The 17,683-nt window shown below is 32.2% G+C and overlaps 2 protein-coding genes across 3 annotated transcripts in view; one reads left to right on the top strand and one right to left on the bottom strand.

The window, feature by feature from the left end:
* Positions 1 to 7,394, top strand: part of LOC111399122 (tobamovirus multiplication protein 3-like) — a 9,363-nt gene extending 1,969 nt beyond the window's left edge. The window contains exons 5-11 of the mRNA XM_023026366.1: positions 26 to 97; positions 2,006 to 2,078; positions 2,163 to 2,208; positions 2,901 to 2,964; positions 3,051 to 3,104; positions 3,372 to 3,449; positions 6,911 to 7,394. Of these exons, the coding sequence (XP_022882134.1) occupies positions 26 to 97; positions 2,006 to 2,078; positions 2,163 to 2,208; positions 2,901 to 2,964; positions 3,051 to 3,104; positions 3,372 to 3,449; positions 6,911 to 7,003 (480 nt within the window). The 3' untranslated portion in view covers positions 7,004 to 7,394. The remainder of the gene's footprint in view (positions 1 to 25; positions 98 to 2,005; positions 2,079 to 2,162; positions 2,209 to 2,900; positions 2,965 to 3,050; positions 3,105 to 3,371; positions 3,450 to 6,910) is intronic.
* A 1,105-nt stretch (positions 7,395 to 8,499) lies between these two features.
* On the bottom strand, positions 8,500 to 11,920 carry LOC111399115 (transcription factor bHLH111). 2 transcript variants are annotated; one of them, XM_023026363.1, is made up of 7 exons: positions 11,518 to 11,920; positions 10,286 to 10,970; positions 9,959 to 10,111; positions 9,759 to 9,830; positions 9,598 to 9,663; positions 9,375 to 9,416; positions 8,500 to 9,072 (listed from the first exon to the last, which is right to left on the bottom strand). In XM_023026363.1, the coding sequence occupies exons 1-7, from the start codon at positions 11,817 to 11,819 to the stop codon at positions 8,917 to 8,919; spliced, it is 1,476 nt and encodes a 491-aa protein (XP_022882131.1). In that variant the 5' UTR covers positions 11,820 to 11,920; the 3' UTR covers positions 8,500 to 8,916. The 2 variants fall into 2 exon arrangements, with proteins under 2 accessions (XP_022882131.1, XP_022882126.1); XM_023026358.1 differs by having other exon boundaries at positions 9,959 to 10,117; positions 11,518 to 11,919.
* Positions 11,921 to 17,683: the final 5,763 nt, after the last annotated feature.

Raw genomic sequence — 17,683 nt, 5'->3', positions numbered from 1 at the left:
AACCCCCCTTTTGACTTTTTGGTAGGCACGCGCTGTATCAACGGATGGGCTGAGGCCTACTTTCTACACAATTAATGTTGTGGTGTATGCCATTCAGGTGAAATTTCTTGCCCAAATATGTTTCATCCAGTGGGAGGGTTTAGATAAGATTGCAATCTATGAGGCATAGACTGTTTCGGAAATGGATTTTCTTGACAGCCTACTTAGATCTTGTTGTGCTGCAATTTGTTTATACTATCAATGTTGAGAATATTGAAGAATCATTATTGACATTTTTATTACTTGATTGGATACGAAGTGTTTAAAAGGAATTAAAAAAACCATAAAATCAATCAGATGCATTCAGTCACAGTTCTTCCTTTTCTGTCTCTTTCCTTCCCTTTTATTATTATTATTATTATTTTGAAATTAACTATGATACTTTCTTGTAGTGTATGCATCGTTAGGATATTTTTCAGTGTATATTTGCCTTCACTTTATGGATAATATCATTCGTGACTCAGCTTCATTGGCCAATCTACTTGGATATGAAGTTATTCTATATCTTTTGTATGCATATCTTTATGCAAATGCAACTTGTTGATTTATGCTTATTTTGGATGCATGTGCTATTTATTAATCTTTTGCATGCTTCTCTCCGTGCAAAAGCAACTTGTTGATTTATACCCGCATTGGATGCATCTGCTGTTGGGTATTTTGCTTACAACCTTTGGTGTGATTGCTTCCTCAATTTACTTCTTTTCAGTTTATCCTTGCTGTCCTGACCTCTCGCAAGTTTTTGTTTTCTGTCTTGTCATCTTATCCCACTTATGTCAGTTCTCTCTTAATTTCAATTTTTGAAGATGTATTGTGGCAGACAATATGTTTGTGCTAGTTGGAATCCTTTTAACATAGTCCTTGTAGAGGATTTTGACCATCTTGAAGTCAACACATCAAATGACTACTACTATAAATCCCTTTTGGTGAACCTTGACAGTAATATACCAATTGGCGGTCGGGTAGGTCAAATTTGGGGTGTCCTGGTTTGAATGAGGCTGGTGTCTTGTTGCGATGACATTTGAATTAGCTTGATATGTTGCAAGTTACAACTCTTGCATATGGTTTTGGGGATAAGAATGACCAATATTATTAGGATTGTCAACAACAATTTATCTTTTGAACTTTTGATTGAGCGGAATCTATTCTATTTTTTACTTCTGTTGAGACGTTGTTGTGACTTTTGAGGTCAGGAGAAAATGTTTGATTTAGTCATAGTTTTCTTGACTTAGAATTTGTGGTGTAGAAAAGAAGTGAGTCTGGGACTGGGATGTGCATGCTGACCACTAAGCTTTAAGTTTTTCTTGGAAGCTTTATTTTAGCTTTTGTATAAATATGTTTATCTGAACTTGGTTTTAAGTTTCATTAAATGCAATCGCAACTTTGTAGATTTTAAAAGTAGTTAATTGATTCCTTTTCTTTACCTTGTGTTTCTTTCCTATAACTTCCAAATTGGAGACAAGAGGTCAGAACTTTGAATCATGGTTTGAAGACACATGGTTAAATTTCACGTAGGTGTGATATCAATTTAAAAGAACTTATCTGCATTAATTTTGACTTCGCAAGATGAATGAAAAGATAGTATCCATGTGTCGACTTATGATGTGTTTAAGATATCTTTTTATTTTAAGATAAGAAAACTTCCGTCTGATTACATTATAGTTAGTGTAAAGACATTTAAATAAAAAAAGTAGCTTCAGTAAAGTTATTTTTCGCCTACCGATAATGTTTTGACACTCTAAAATCGGACTTGGCTAATTACTAAATATTGATAAACTATAAATTGTTATCAGTAGTTGTGTAGCAAGTCTAAATATACTTTACATACATTACAATGTGATGCTGTGGCAAAATGCTAATCTACTGAGCGGAGTCAAGTATCGGTACAATGTATATATGAATTTGTACATATATCTTTTCTGAAGTTTTGCATTTATTGGTTGACTAACTTCATATTTAATTTTTTTAGATACTTTTGTGGTTAATTATATGGTGGAAGCCCATCCCACTATTGATAACCTTATCGAAGATGTTCTTTGCAGGTTTTTATTTTAGATTTTCCATTAAATTACATTGCTTATGTGTTAATAAACTTTGAGTTGCTAAAAGCATACATCAATTTGCAGGTGTGTCTTTATTTGCAGCACTGGGGTTTCTTCTTTATGGTGGAAGGTAATTATGTTTCATCACATTGAGAAGTGCTTTGGTTCTGGAAGTGAGCTTCTTGATCAATCTAAATAAATACAAAGTTGGGAAACAATCATATGCACCATCACCATCTCTCACCTTTCCAACAATGCAATTGGATTTTATCTAGCCCCTGTTAGGGCTCCATTAAAATGAGATTTTTGGGGAAAATGTTTTTTGGAATAGTGAATTTTTTTGGAGAATGTGTCTTAAAAAATAAGAAAAAGTTTTTGATTTACATGTAACATTATTTTATGGGAAAATGTGGTTGAAAATGAATTTTGGAAAAATGGAGCTCTAGTTGCAGTAAACTCTCAAATCATTAATTTGTTTCTATAACGTAAAATTTACTTCCTTGCACATCTTTTTCTGTTGACATATAATACTAGTTTACAGAAGGTCGCCATAAATAATAATGATAATCTTGTGATAGTGTTATTTTAACTACGAGTATATATGTTGCTCGGAAAGGAAATGGGGTCTCAAGTGAAATTGATATTCTCCACTTGTCCATATCCTTGTGACTAAGATTCCCTTGAGCGATCTCATAGGACTTACTTATTAATGTAGAATTTGATAGATTTTTGGTATATATTTGGCATCTGCAGGTTACAAGGTTTTTGTGGATTCTTTATATAATCAGTTTAATTTTGAACTCTTAATTTCTCTTCATTCAGGTTGTTCTTAATGTTACAGCGATTCCCAGTAGAATCAAAAGGAAGACGCAAGAAGCTACAGGAGGTATGTTCCAAGTTACAGAACATTTTTCTTATCTCCTTCAGCATTTATGTTTAACTTTTGTTTCCCTAACATTTTCACACATTCAGGTTGGCTATGTAACCACAATATGTTTTACATGTTTTCTCATTCGATGTATTATGGTAAGTCCTGTCTTCTTCGTTACTTCACATCTTATTATGTGGTTGAGCTGCGGAAGTAAAACAGTTTATAAACTTCCTCTAAATGAGATTCCTGTTGTTTAATATTCAAGTTGAGGTTGTTTTATTTATTTTTTTTGGTAATCCATGTATTTTGTTGATTACTAATCCTAAGGAGATGATGATGAAGTGCATAATATAAGCCTTTCTAAAATCATTATTCCTCCAATTATCTGACTTATGTTTCTATTATTGTGTCATCATCTACAGATGTGCTTTAATGCATTTGATAAAGCCACAGATTTGGATGTTTTGGATCATCCTGTTTTAAACTTCATATATTACCTGGTAAGCTTTGTTAATTACTAAAGTAGTTATTATGTTATATGATGGAGATTGATGTTAATAAAATAATACTGCTTATCTGTTTACTGTTTATTATCTGGGCATGGTGGATGAGAAATTTTATCTTAATTTTGGAATTTTATTAATTTTCAAAAACAACGGAAAACAAATGTTCCAGACAGACAGATTTCTTTGATTTTGATCTCCTTTTCTTTCGTTTTGTTGGAGTTTTGAACGTTCTCGTCTTGACATATTCTAGTTTAACATGTTCTTTACTAATCTTCTATTTTATATATCTGAGATTTGGATAGTATATCAGAGCAGGAAGTGTGCAGTATTTAGGCGATTGAGAACAAAGTTATCTATTAAGTATTAGATTCTGTGTGAGAGCACAAATATCCACAAATATGTTCCAGAAAATCTCCAATGAATATGAAGGGGAATTGTTGGAGTATAGGGGGTCAGTGAGCGATCAGTTATCTCAGGAAGTTGGTACCGAATTTGGATAATGATGTGTATTTAGAGGATATCTCTTAGCTAAGATGGGTGGGGTTGGAGGTGGAGTAACATGCAGCACGAGGATCCTGAACAAAAACTCCTAGGTTATTTCTTCTTGCCCTCTTTCCATTTCTGTTACACTTGTGTGACATAGACACTCTTGAAGAGATAATTTCTATACTGTGAAAACCAAATGAGGGATTGGTAATGAAAACGTTGGGAATTTCTTTTCTCAAGATGAAAGTATCTTGTGTGTTTTTCCGCCGCCTCTTCTGTAAAAAACTTAGTATTAATGCTATTTCAGCAGTTCTCAAATAAACTTTATTTAGCATATTATGTGTAACTGAAAGTGGACAGAACCCTAAATTCTTGTTGCATATTTGGTGCTTTTATCTTTATGAGGTCTAGTTTCTCTTTTTCCTAAGATGGATTGACTGAGAAGTATTTTTGTAAGAGGCAATTCGTTAAAATTGAAGTGGCAAGAAACATGATTATATACTTGCATGATAGCAGTACTAAAGAGCAGTGTTCTAAAAGCGTGCTGCACGAGGAAACGCCAAGCGAAGTGGCTTGGTGCCTAACAGCAATCGTTGACCATTATTATCCTCCTCTTCTTTTTTCAAATTATTTTATTTTATTTTTTTTTTACAATTCTTTTAAGTTTAAATATAAAGGTTGATTTCTTCACTTCATCTGCACTAAATTCAAAACAACCGTTTGAAGCCTTGAACAAAGGAAAACTTCCAAAAATTCCTATCTATTTACTATTTAGTATTAACATTTTAAACTTATCTTTTTGTTGGGACTTTTAAAAATATATAAAGTTTCTATAAATCTATTTTAGATGTTTGATAGGTATTATTTTTAATTATTAAATAATTTTTTGATTGATTAAAAATAAAATAATATTAAAATAAAGAAACGCTTTTTTACGTTTTTCTACGCCTATGCCTCGCCTAAGTTCGCCTAGCCCATTGCTTGGCCTCCACACATCGCCACGCATTACATCTTTTAAAACATGGCTAAAGAGTGCAGAAAGAGAGATTGCATTTAGCTTTTTCTCCCTGACCAAATTTTATTTAGTGCTCGATTTAGTTTTTTAGTACACTACAAAACATGAACACAGACACGAACATTCAGCCATGCAATTTTCCAAAATGAATTTTAAAGTATCTCATTGCATGTGAAGAGGTTGACTTGCTCTATGTTTACCATTAATATTAGGCCTATCATTTTTCATAACTGGTGGATCGCATAATTCTGTGGATGTGGCAAAAAAATCTTAATTGGTTTGTGCAGCAAATCTACAATGGCTTCTATTTAACAAGATCTCTTGTATGTTCATGTTTAACAGTTGTTGGAATTATAGAAATAATAGATACATCTTCATGCTCTCACCATGTTCGAGATTCAGAAAAATAATGTATATATATTTGGAGCGTATCTGTATGTGTTGGATATGTCCGACTGTTGTCTGTTTCCTAGCCTGTAAATTTTAAAAGCACACCAAGCAGACTCTGACACACAAGTAGAAGATCTCCTTTGTACATTCTATCCACTTCAATAAAGCCTTCTGCGTGAAGTGGCATGGAAAATCTTATCCTTATAAAATTGTAAATTGGCAATCGACCTCTTGGATAAATGTTGGCATTATTGAGACCTGGGATTGATAGGAAATGAGAAGTATGGGACTGGGCAGGGGAAATGCAGTTTGATTTGAAAATATGGTGGTTTGAGTACACAGGAAAACATTCTTAGGTCAGACATAATATAGGAATTTTTGTAATGATTTTAGCAAGTTATTCATTATGTCCAGATTAAATTGTCGGATTTTATTAAAAAGAAACTGAATTGCAAAGCTTTTCTAGAGAGGTTTTTCTAGTGTTGAGTTGATTCTAATCGTTTAGTAATTGAATATAAGTAAATTTGACATTAACACTGTAGAATTATTCTGATTTTGCTCTCCTTTTGGACTTGGATAGCTATGAGAATTAAGGAAAATAAGATCTAGGGAAAATGTAAGAGAAAGATGAGATGGCTATGAGAATTAAGGAAAATAAGGTCTAGGGAAAATGTAAGAGAGAAATGAGATGGGTTAGGAAGATAAATTTTGTAAATTTCTTGCTGTTTGTCCTTTTTCACCTGTTTTTATAGGATAAATGAGAAGGAAGTTGGAAAATTGGAAAACAAAAATAACAATTAAGCCCCTGTTTGGAACAAATTCTTTAAAGCTCATTTTTCTTTGAACTCATTTCACCCATATATTCCTCGAATAAAATAATTTTGCATGTGGACCCATAACATTTCCCTATTTTTCAACCATATTCTCAAAAAAATAAAAATAAATAAATAAAATCACTTTTCACTAAATCTATTCTCAAAAAACCTATGTCAAACAGGCCCAAGTCTTTTCCCTCATAAATTATCCCTTTATGATATAATTCTTTAAATCTACAGAAGGCATGTCCCCACAACTCTTCTTTATATCCTTCATCTTGTTTTGTCGAGATCAACAAATTCTTGTTTTTCTCAATTTCCACTCTTTACTCTTACTACTTCAAATCATTAGAAGAATCAGCAGACAAGAGGGAGGGAGGGTGGGGGGCGGGATGAGGAGGAGAGGGAGCAAGATAAATGTGAATTAGGAACAGATAAGATGAAAAAACGAAAATCGATAAGCCAAAGAAGATATTCTAGCCAAATCATTTCTGTTCTTAAGCATGCTAAGCATATGGTGGTTAGTTCATGTTGCCTTTCTGTCAACATTTCTATGCCATTCTGTAATTAGTGGATCTTATCAAATTTGTTTACTGAGACAGTAAAAGGCTAGGTTTTTGCCGTCATAGCTTCATCTGCCACTTTTTAAACATCTTATTGCTGCTTGATGTGTCATCTGTTTTCAGCTAATTAATATTTTTAGCATGCATGAATATGTCAATTCTAGTATGTAATACATTGATTTGCAGTTGGTAGAGATAATACCTTCTTCGCTTGTCCTTTTCATACTGAGGAAGTTGCCTCCAAAACGTGGAGTCACACAATATCAGCCCTTCCGTTGATGGTGAAGAGATGTTAAATGTTGGAAACAAATATGGAGTTGTGTGATCATGTCGAATTGGCATTGGGGAGAAACTTCTGCCTGAAACAGAATCCAAAAACGTGATAATCATGGTGTTTGTATGGCAAGGAATGGCTTGTGAACTATTAAGCTTGTTCTCACTTCACATATTGTAGACCTTCACTGAATTGTGATTTAACAGAGAATGGTGAAATATGATGCTTCTTTTTATTTTTAGTGAAAATTGTCTGTTTGGTCGGAGTCTCAATCGAAATCTTTTGTTCGTTTTTGCGCTTCATTTTTCCCCGCGTGTGCTTGACAGCCAAAGTGAAAGAAATGAACAATTCTGTGATGTAGAAACAGAGAATGCCCAACCATTTGTTTTGTGTTTATGTTACGGTTTCCCTCTGGCCTCTGTTCTCTCCTTTTCCAGCCTCTTTTTAACTTACAATTTCGTTTCTGTTCATGAAGATAATATAGTGATTGAAAAGTTGCCTTATCCAAATTTAGTGTATCTGATGCAGCAAAACTCAGTTTATAAGGAAGAAAGTTGAACCTATGATTTGTTTCAGTATTGTACTCAGCTAAATCTCCTACCTTCACGATGTAGACTGGTTGGATAAATTTAAGAAACAAAAATCATAATTAATTTCTTGAAGACGGATGAAATATTTTCATGTCTTTTCATTTTTCTCTTAATTCTTCTCTTGTTTTTTTGTTATTCTTATCTATTTTTCAAATTATTTTCAATGGAATAACGTGATGATTCTTTTGCTCTAAATTATATTGTTCATTGATGAAATTTTATGGTTAGGTTGTTTGAACTACATTTTTCAACGATGATTAAATATTATTTTAATAACACGTTTTTAAATAAAATATTATTACATACAAACACAAAATTTATATTTATTTTTAACCACATTTTTCATTAATACGCTATTAAAAATGTATTTTTATGAAAATAATATGGCTCAAACAAAGAATAAGTAAGAAGAATAGGATCCTCAAAAATGTATGCATAGTAATGAATAAATGTAGTTAAAATTAATATTTGACATTGTCTGAGTTTATAAATCATTTATAAAATTGAGCTTCCAAAAGGAGGCTTAGTCGACTTGCAGTATTTTGGATGAAAATAACCCATGTCTTTCAGAGCACATATATTAAATGGAATGTTAAATTTTTTTTTTTTTTTAATTAAATGAGAAAAGAGTACATCCGGAGAAATTGACGTAAGAAGAGGCATTGCCAAAATAATTGAAAACTACGGTTAGTTTTTTGGAAAGAAATTATAAATAGACAGAAATTAGTATTTAGTAGATAATACTTATGAATCCATTAAAATACATAATTATTTATAAATAATTTATTAATTTGGTCGAAAAGATAAATCAACTACTTTCCCAACATTTATTTTTTTTTTATATATTTTCAATTATTAACATTCTAATGGACTAAGACAAAATGAAATTTTCTTTCATGAAAAGACAATCGTTTACTCGTTGAAAACATTTCTTATTTTAAAAATTTATATATAGTACTGTAAAGGTAGCACAAGAATACATATAAGTTTTTTACATTTTGCAGCACAGTTCAAAATTCATTACACGTACTGTACAAATAGATCATTATCCATGGAAGCTAGCTTTCTACATTTAACTCAACAATTTATTAAGAACAAACCAAGAAAGGATCTTAATTTATTTGTGAACATCAACCAACCTTTGCCTCCTTAGTGAGAATTATTCGATAGATACAGATTTTTTTACCAGATTTTATACAAGAAGATGATCTCCCTGTGATTTGTCATTGCCAAAAACAATTTTTGGCAATAGCCAATCCCTATGAGATAATTTTGTTTTCTGTATAAAATCCGTTAAAAAAATATGTACTTGTAGCGTTTCTCTTATTTCATTTGTACAAACATTCTCTATACGATGGAGTAAAGAAGTCGGATCCATTGTTGTCGCCAAATATTTGAGGTGTACATGAAATTGGAACTAAACAAAGACCTCGACTCCTCAGATCAACCTCCACTTCCCACCTATCCAATCCTCCCCATGGATCCTGCATGCCAAAAAGTTTACGAAAATACACGTTAGCACACACACGGTTAAGCCGCTTTCTGGTTTTGCCGAGAATCAGATTTTCAGTAAATTTTCATAAAAATTGATAAAATGAGTGAATAAAAATGGAAAAAAAAAAATTTATGGGTTCTATAAATATATAGTTAAAATTAACTGTTGACTTTGAGTTTATTTTTTTATTTTTTTTTTAAAATTTTTTTTAGCTAAGGGAATATGTTTTTTCTAGTCGAAGCTTTGCTCACGCATTGTTAGATAAATATGATGCTTCTTTTGAATGATCACCTTGCATGAGTTGCTCTTCATGTAGGGGTTGCTCATCAATAGCTGCAGACAGACATGAAAGTATTCCAGGTTAAATATAAATGATGATGTATATTTAAAAAGACGAAGTGGGCTCTATATCTTCTAATTAGATTTTTCTCTCTCTCTCCCTCTATAATTTTACGTAATGGCAGTTTGAAATAATTCTGAAACTAGGAAGAGTTTGTATGGATTCTGTGATCACCTGTATTTGTTCTTGTAGAAACCTTATATAGCAAATAGCCTCCCATAACACAGATGCTGTGTCAGTCTAATTAAAACATTAAACCAACAAATTATAAATCCACAAATTCAAGAATTTTAAATAAAACAGCTATAGTCTTGATATTAATGCTAATATCTAACCTTTCCGAATGGCGATACAAGTTGCTGAAGAGCTGTGATTTTATCTGTAAGCTTTACTTTGGGAACCTGTGTCTAAAGATCGACAAAAACAATTCACAAGAAGCTCATACAATATCGTTCTTTCGTCATACTACCAAAAAACACGACTACAGGACGGATTTTTTACAGATAATTTTGTTAATTGGTTGAACTACAGTTACCTTGGTAGATGAGACCGTTGGATATTGAAGCATAGGCTTCTTCACAACCGGGCCTGAACTCTCTTCAATTCTTTTCTTCTTTCCTTCATGACTTCTAATTCTTTGTGCCCTCACGTTGCTTCTTGTTACTGTAGAGCTTGTTGCTACTGCAGGCTGAAACTTAGGAAGACAAAGAAAAAGGAGAAGAAAATTAGGTATTAATTTAATGGTTTTAGATGTATAGCACTCTAGTTGCTCGGATTATTGAAAGATTTTCAATTAATATTGAGTAGCATTGGTTGAAGAAGGAGAAGAAGAAGAAGGAGAATATATGACAGGAGAGCTTACTGGATAGGAAGTTTGTTGCTCTCTCTTCTTAGAATCTGATAAATTCAAAGTTTCTAGGTCTGATTTAGAAGAATTGATATCGATCAGTGGCTTGTTTGAATAGCTACTAAAAGTTATAAGATCAGCCAAACTTTTCGAATTATTCCACTGCGTATCTGACAAAATTAATCCACTGTGATATCTGCCACGATCACCACCTACGGCTGTGTTCTTGTTATAGCTCATTTGATATTCAGACCCTTCATTAGTGCTGCTGCACAACCTAGGAAATGCAGTCCCTGTTATCTCAATGGCTCCTTCATTTTCTGCTTTCATTTCATTACCATATCGACATGATAATAAGCTGAAATTCCTGTTCATGTTTCGTCCAGACAACATCAAATTGTTGCTACTATGATTTAATATAGAACCTAATGATGTATTGCATGAACATGAACCAAACTGGTGATCGCAGACTGAATTTGATAGCTTGTTTAGCCTTCCAGTTTGAACTGAGCTCTCATTGAACTGTTTGTTCGTATAATTTAAATATGAGGAACCTGTGAAATCCCATCCATTGTCCATTCTCTTCAAGCAGTCATATTGAGGATCAAACATTCTAATCGGCAGATTTTTCGAAGAAAAATCATCGAGTAGATTCTCTCCTACATCTTGACCGTCCTGCCAGTCTTCATTGCTACCAGTTCTGCATATGATACAAATTGTCCAAGATTAAATTTTGCTCTTACTCGAGCGCAGCTTCTTATGTTTTTAGATGATGTAGATCAAGGATACGTTTAATATATCTTAATTTAGTAGTGACTGTGCATAATCTGGTTAGAATACTGATTTGAGAGAAAGGCTCAAGAAAATTTATTCAAATAAAAATTTTCGGGTGCCTATATATAATTATTTCTTGTATTTTTGTACTACTCTGATGCCCATAAAATCTACACAAGTATATGAATAGAAACAAAGATTTGAATTCGGCTTAAGAATGAGTTATAAAATAGAACTGAACTATATATTATTGACCACTCAAGCTATCTTCACCAACCCTACAAAGTAAACTTTTCTTCTTTTCTTGAATAAATCTTTCTTTTCCCACCTACCAAAATGAACAAAAAATAGCAATAGGGATGCCACTACTAATCAAGAAATGGGAAAAAAACACAAGGATACATCCAAAATTTTGGAATGAAAATAAAAACTTCTAGCTAGCTAAGAATCCAATAATAATCATAAATACTTACAAAATAACATGGCTCCATGGCTGATCATCAGAACCCGTTTCTCCAACCAGTTCATTAGTCGATGCACTTTCAACTAGTCTTCGCGACGACTCAACGCTGACACCAGACTGATTAGAAACATTTGTGTATGTCGTAAACATGGAAACATCCTCTTCACCAGAAGAGTTGGAGCTGTTATTTTGTTGGCTCCACGGATTGTTTGTACTCCAAGAAGATAAAGAATTTAAATGAAGATCTGGCCACCAATTATACAGGGAGGAAGCGGTGGCAGCAACAGAACTTTCATTGCATTCTTCAGCCATATCTTTAAGAGTAGTGAAATGGTATAGGAGTTTTCTATAATTTCTGCGTTTGCATTTAGTGGGTGCTTAGAATATAAGGACGCATTGATCGTTAGGTTGAAATAAATTTTGAAGACAAGACAATAAAATACGCAATCTTAGGTCTACACAAGTAGTGTGGCTTTTTTCTGGCAAATTTTCCACTCAAGTTTGTGCGCTAATATTATAATTGAGGTTGGGCCACCTGAGTTTCGTTATGGGTTTTCTGTGTTCTTGTTGGTCTGTATTTTTATCCACCTCTACATGTTTATATGTACGAATTACGAAATTAATGAAATGGATAATTAAGACGCACATACAATCAATTATATTTTTCTTGAACGAATTTTATGAACTAAAACAAGAGTGTTATTTTTTAATGATTTGTTTTTTGTTCACTTCATTCTTGATTGTTCAACATGCAGTAACTTGATCTTGTTTCTCTTGTCAAGACTTCATCTTCCAAAACAGTCTTTCTAGCTATGTCAATCTGAATCAAAGTTACAGTATCCTTCGCCCTTTTCGACAATAATAAACGTGGAGATTACATGTTCATCAAGCCGTCGAAGATGACTCAATAGTGAACGACATACATCCTTGGAAACTAAGTTGCACGTCATATTGTCCTGAAACGTAGTACTAATATATGCATTGAATAAAACGTGTCAATTAACTTTTAGCCTCGTTTCTTTCTCCAACCAAGCCAATTGTATTGTTTTGTGTGCTCCTTAGTGGTTAACCCTATCTTTTGCACTGCCTCCTTGGAGACCAAATTCTAACAACTATTCAAGTCAGCAATAAATCGACAAACCTCGTCAGCTTCGATGGTGCAAATGGACTGAAAAATGTTATTATGCTGTTGTTGAGCTAGGCTCCATTAATTTCAAAATACAATTTTTCAAAATTTATTTTGAATCACATATTCTTCCATTAAAAAATATTACACGTAAACTCAAAACTTGGTTGTCAATCATGTGTTGTCAAAATTCAAGCATTTGATATAAAAAACAGTTTTTAAATCGATAAATGTGATGTTGCCAAATAATGTTGTCAATAATGACTATATATATAGCATGACTCTTCGAAAATACATTCTCTCAAAATCACATTAAAATGGAACCCAATAGGAGCTAAATCTCCTCGACCTCTAGGTCCCTCAACTTTAGTTAACCTACCATAATTCGAGGCTACCAAAATGGCCATATATATACTACATTAACAAATGCATCAATCATCATAATTGTGTTATCTTATCTCTTTGTATCACTTTCATCCATAGTCATCACAAGCCTTCAATGGCCTCTGTGGCAACATTTTGACAAGGATCGAAAATTGTGCTTTGATACCAAAATGAAGCAGCAGAAGTTAAAAAAAAAACTGTAAAACTAAAAGGGAAAATATTTTCTCTTTATTTTAAATAGTTAAATCTGAGAAGAAGAAACGTAATCTAACAAATTGTTGGAAGAATTTTGTGAATAGTGACGCCGAAATAAGTATAATGATGGTGACAAAGCCGAGGCAAGAGTTGGACTCTTTGTCTTTAAGTCGAATTTGCCCCGCAACGGTGCCTACGGATTTTGGCAATCGACTCCCAAGATACAACGACTACACTTGTGTTTGTAGCACTCCAAAACACAAGTACAACGAACCAAATGTAGGCTTATGTACTCCAAAGATGAAATGAAAGAAAATCAAAATAAATGAAATGATTTTGATTTTGGATAGAAGAGAGGATGAGAGACGTTTTTGCATATCAAATTGTGAGGAATAGGACACCCAAAGGGTCCTATTTATAGACCATGAAAGGGTGTGGACGAAATGGTTGAGGCCAAACCCTTTCCAAACAATGCACCTTTATGAAAAGGTGTCTATTCACTAATGGTTGAGGCCTTTTTCGTAATTTCTCATTCATCCGATGTTGGTTTTCGAAATGTCAAATATACCCTTGAATACATGCAGAGAAATCAAAATTCTCTTTCGGGGGCGTTGCCCCCTCGACCCCTGCGACCTGACCGGGCAGGTCGATCCCCGTTTGTGCGCCCCGAAGCGGCGAAGTGGCAAACAATTTTGCCTAAACGAATTGAGTCGAGCTTTTGAGTATTTAGTCGAAGTCGATACGAACTTTAATCGATTTTCAATTTTCGATTTATTTAACCAATATCCAACGCAAAACATTTAAATTCCCCAGGATAATTAAATTGCAAGTAAACAATATTTCAAATAATATAATAATGAATAAAATTCGCCAAAACCTGCTAGCATAGTAATGTACGGAAGGGAAGGGTGAATAACACGAAATTCTCGATGACTTTCTAATTTTTGTTAATTCTCTCTTGAAGACTGGAAAATTATACATCAAAAGCACGTTGATTCATGAACAATATCGAAAGTTTAAACTTCGTTATTCATACAAAATATTGGATACATAATTGAGAAACTCATGAATTTTTCATTTCCCAAGTGATAACTCCCTCTAAGAAAACCCTAGGGATGAAATCTCAAACTACCATTGTAAAAATCCTAATCAAAGAAACCAATTCTATAAAGAAATCTCAAACGTGTCAATTAACCTTTAGCCTCGTTCTTTCCCCAACCAAGCCAATTATATTATTTTGTGTGCTTTAACCCTAACTTTTGCACACGGCCTCCTTGGATACCAAGTTCTAACAACTATTCAAGTCGGCAATAAATCGACAAACCTCGTCAGCTTTGATGGGGCAAATAGACAGAAAAATGTTATTATGCCGTTGTTAAATCTCCTCAACCTCTGTGTCCCTCACCATTAACCTACCATAATTTGATGCTACCAAAATGACTATATGCTATATATTTAACAAATTCATCAGTCGTCACAATTGTATCACTTTATCCATAAAGTCGATCGTCACAAGCCTTCAATGGCATATGTGACAACATTTTGATTGATACAGAAAAGAAACAGCAAAAAAAAAAAAAAAAGGAGGAAGAAGAAGAAGAAAACAGTAAAACTAAAAGGGGAAGTATTTCTCTTGATTTTAAATAGTTAAATCTTAGAAGAAGAAACCTAATCTAACAAGATATCTAATTTCCTTTGGATAATTAAAATGCAGGTAAAATTAATATTTCATATAATATAACAATGATATAATGAATAAAATCCGTCCCCACCTAGCGTGGATGTAAGGAAGGGAAGCGTGATAACACAAAATTCTGGACGACTTTCCAATTCCTATTTATTTTCTCTTGAACACTAACAAATTATACATCAAAGACATGTTGATTCACGTACAATAGCGAAAGTTTAAACTTCACGATTCATACAGAATACTGAAAATTGGATACATAATTGAGAAACTCACTTTTCTTTCATAGGTGATAAGTCCCTCTTAACAGAACCCTAGCGGTCCTAGAAAGAAATCTCAAACTACCATTGTAAAAACCCTAATCAAAGGTACTATTTGAAACACTAGCCAAGAAAGAACTTAATTAATAGAAAAATCTAAATTTACCATAAAAGCCAATAAATTCTTAAACTATCAAAATAATCCCCAAGTGCAAGAGAATACCATTGTGACTCTGATTTTCATTTTTCCGTGCAAAGAGAATCCAAAAAAGTTATATCATATACTATATCATGGTTTTTTTTCTTTTTTCTTTTTTATTTTTTAATTTTAATTTTAATTTTTTTTTTTCCTGTTGAAGGATTGGAAATAAACGATAATTCTGTGAGACTAAATAAAATCATAAAAGGCTCATTTTCTAAATTCCTTTAAAGGTCTATCTAATAGGGATATTTCTTTTGAATCGAAACAGCTTGATTTTTGGGAGTTTTTAGCGTGAAATACTCATTTATTACGATAACAAAAAATATGCACAAATATGTAATTTGGAGGCATTCTACTCACAGTTCTGATGAATTTTAATAAATCGAACGCAAAAATTATACACCATGTTGGTTAGACAAACCTTAATGCTCGAAAAATCATAAACTGGACGAAAAAATTGATGGATGGTGGTGTTGAAGTGGAATATATGTTCAAGAATGCAAATGATGATGTTATTTACATGCTCCATTCTTCAAATGATTTATATTTAACAGTACAGCAACCGATTCTAATAAAAACAAAAAATGCGAAGAAAACTATTTCCTAGAAAATTATTTTTGGAAAGAAAAATGGAAAGAAACAAAAATAGTTAAAATGTTTACTTTATCCACTTCGTTCATGGAAAAATTACAAAAGCGAGAAAAAAAAGGAAGAAGAAGAAGAAGTTCTTTTTGATCTGTTTTCTCTTGGTGCATCTTCTGTTTGCATAGAAAAATGGAAATTGCCTTCATTTAGTATGGTGTTCATTTTGTTAAGTTGTTGATCATTTTATTTTTACTTTTTTTTAAATAATTTTTATTTATCATTTATAATTTGAATAAGAGAATTCTGTTTATCTCAGAAGTATCCTTTCCTCTTTAATTTTTCACAAATCATTGCATCTCAGTAATGTTTTTCAACATTCACTTTTTAGTTATTCATAGTTGACCTATTCATTCCATTTCTTACTCAGCTTTATCAAATTATTCTCTCTCTCTCTCTCTCTCTCTCTATATATATATATATATATATATATTTGTTCAATTATATATATATATATATATATATATATTTGTTCAATTACAAATTCATCAAATAATTGAAGATGTAATACTAAGCACCTCAAAAAATTTATTCTCTTACTAATAATATTCATAGGTCAAACAATTACAATGAGTGGGTAGTCTTTATCAAAAGAATAATGCTATTTAGCATATATTTATGTGGTATTATCTGACAGATGATTCATTTAACCCCTGTTTGGCCTCCATTCTCGTTCTTATTTTTTTTCTCATTCTTATTTTCAATCACACAATTTTCCATAAAATAATATTACACTCAAATAAAAAAAATTTCATTCTTTTTCAATCACACATGCTTCAAAAAAATACTATTTCAACCATTAAAATTTAGAAAGAATGAAGACCAAATAGGGGCTTAATGACGTCTAGCATCACTTAAAATTGGTGTTTTAACATCAGTGATTTTAAATAATATTACTCTCATACATAAAAAAAAAAAAAAAAAAAAAAAACAACTGGAAGAGCTAAGTATTTGACTCAAATATCAAAATATCTTAATTTTCAATTTCATGGTATTAATATTTTATGCTATGTTTGATTGCATCTCAATTCTATGGAAAATGGAAATCAAAATGGTGAGAATTGGAATTCTCGGTCGCTATAACACTTTTTTTTTTCGATTTTTAATTTTTAATTTTTTTTGCAATGGAAACAAATTTTAAGAATTATTGTAAAAAAATGTTTCCCTTTAAATAACAATTTTCATGTAAAACAACGTCAAACGAACACCAAAAGATAGATGATTTTCTTGAAATTTTTGTTTTTTTTTTGTATGTTGGCAATGGATACAAATTTCATCCCCAATAACAATAAAATCTATCCCTTTAATTGAAAATTTTCATATAAAACAAAGTCAAACGGAGATCAAAAAACACTTTTATTTCAACATTTTTCACATGAAAAATTATTCCAATAAAATACAATAATTTACAATTCTCAAAAAAATAATTTCTAGGCAATTCAATTCCCTTTAATTCATTTTCAATTCAATTCAATTTCATCTTTGCAATCAAATGGATACGCATTGTCTTCTCCTTTATATGGTCCTCCATTTTTTTCTCTTCTCAGCTGAGGATTGTGTCACCCAATTGCTTGGACCTTTCTCTTCCTAAGCTCCATCAAGTGTTCTTATTATCAGCCTTCTTTCGTTTAACCATTTTTCCGCTTTTCCCATTAACCTAATGCAAAAAACAGGGTGCCT

Source organism: Olea europaea, chromosome 1 (genome assembly GCF_002742605.1).
Source record: "Olea europaea var. sylvestris chromosome 1, O_europaea_v1, whole genome shotgun sequence".
Classification (NCBI taxonomy): domain Eukaryota; kingdom Viridiplantae; phylum Streptophyta; class Magnoliopsida; order Lamiales; family Oleaceae; genus Olea; species Olea europaea.
This window is presented reverse-complemented; position numbering and strand designations above follow the sequence as displayed.

Coding starts and splice junctions, on each gene's coding strand:
- LOC111399115 (XM_023026358.1), bottom strand. CDS start 11,819: ATGGCTGAAGAATGCAATGAAAGTTCTGTTGCTGCCACCGCTTCCTCC. Junction 9,831..9,958: donor CAACGGTCTCATCTACCAAG/GTAACTGTAGTT, acceptor GTCGATCTTTAG/ACACAGGTTCCCAAAGTAAA. Junction 9,417..9,597: donor TTCTACAAGAACAAATACAG/GTGATCACAGAA, acceptor GTCTGTCTGCAG/CTATTGATGAGCAACCCCTA.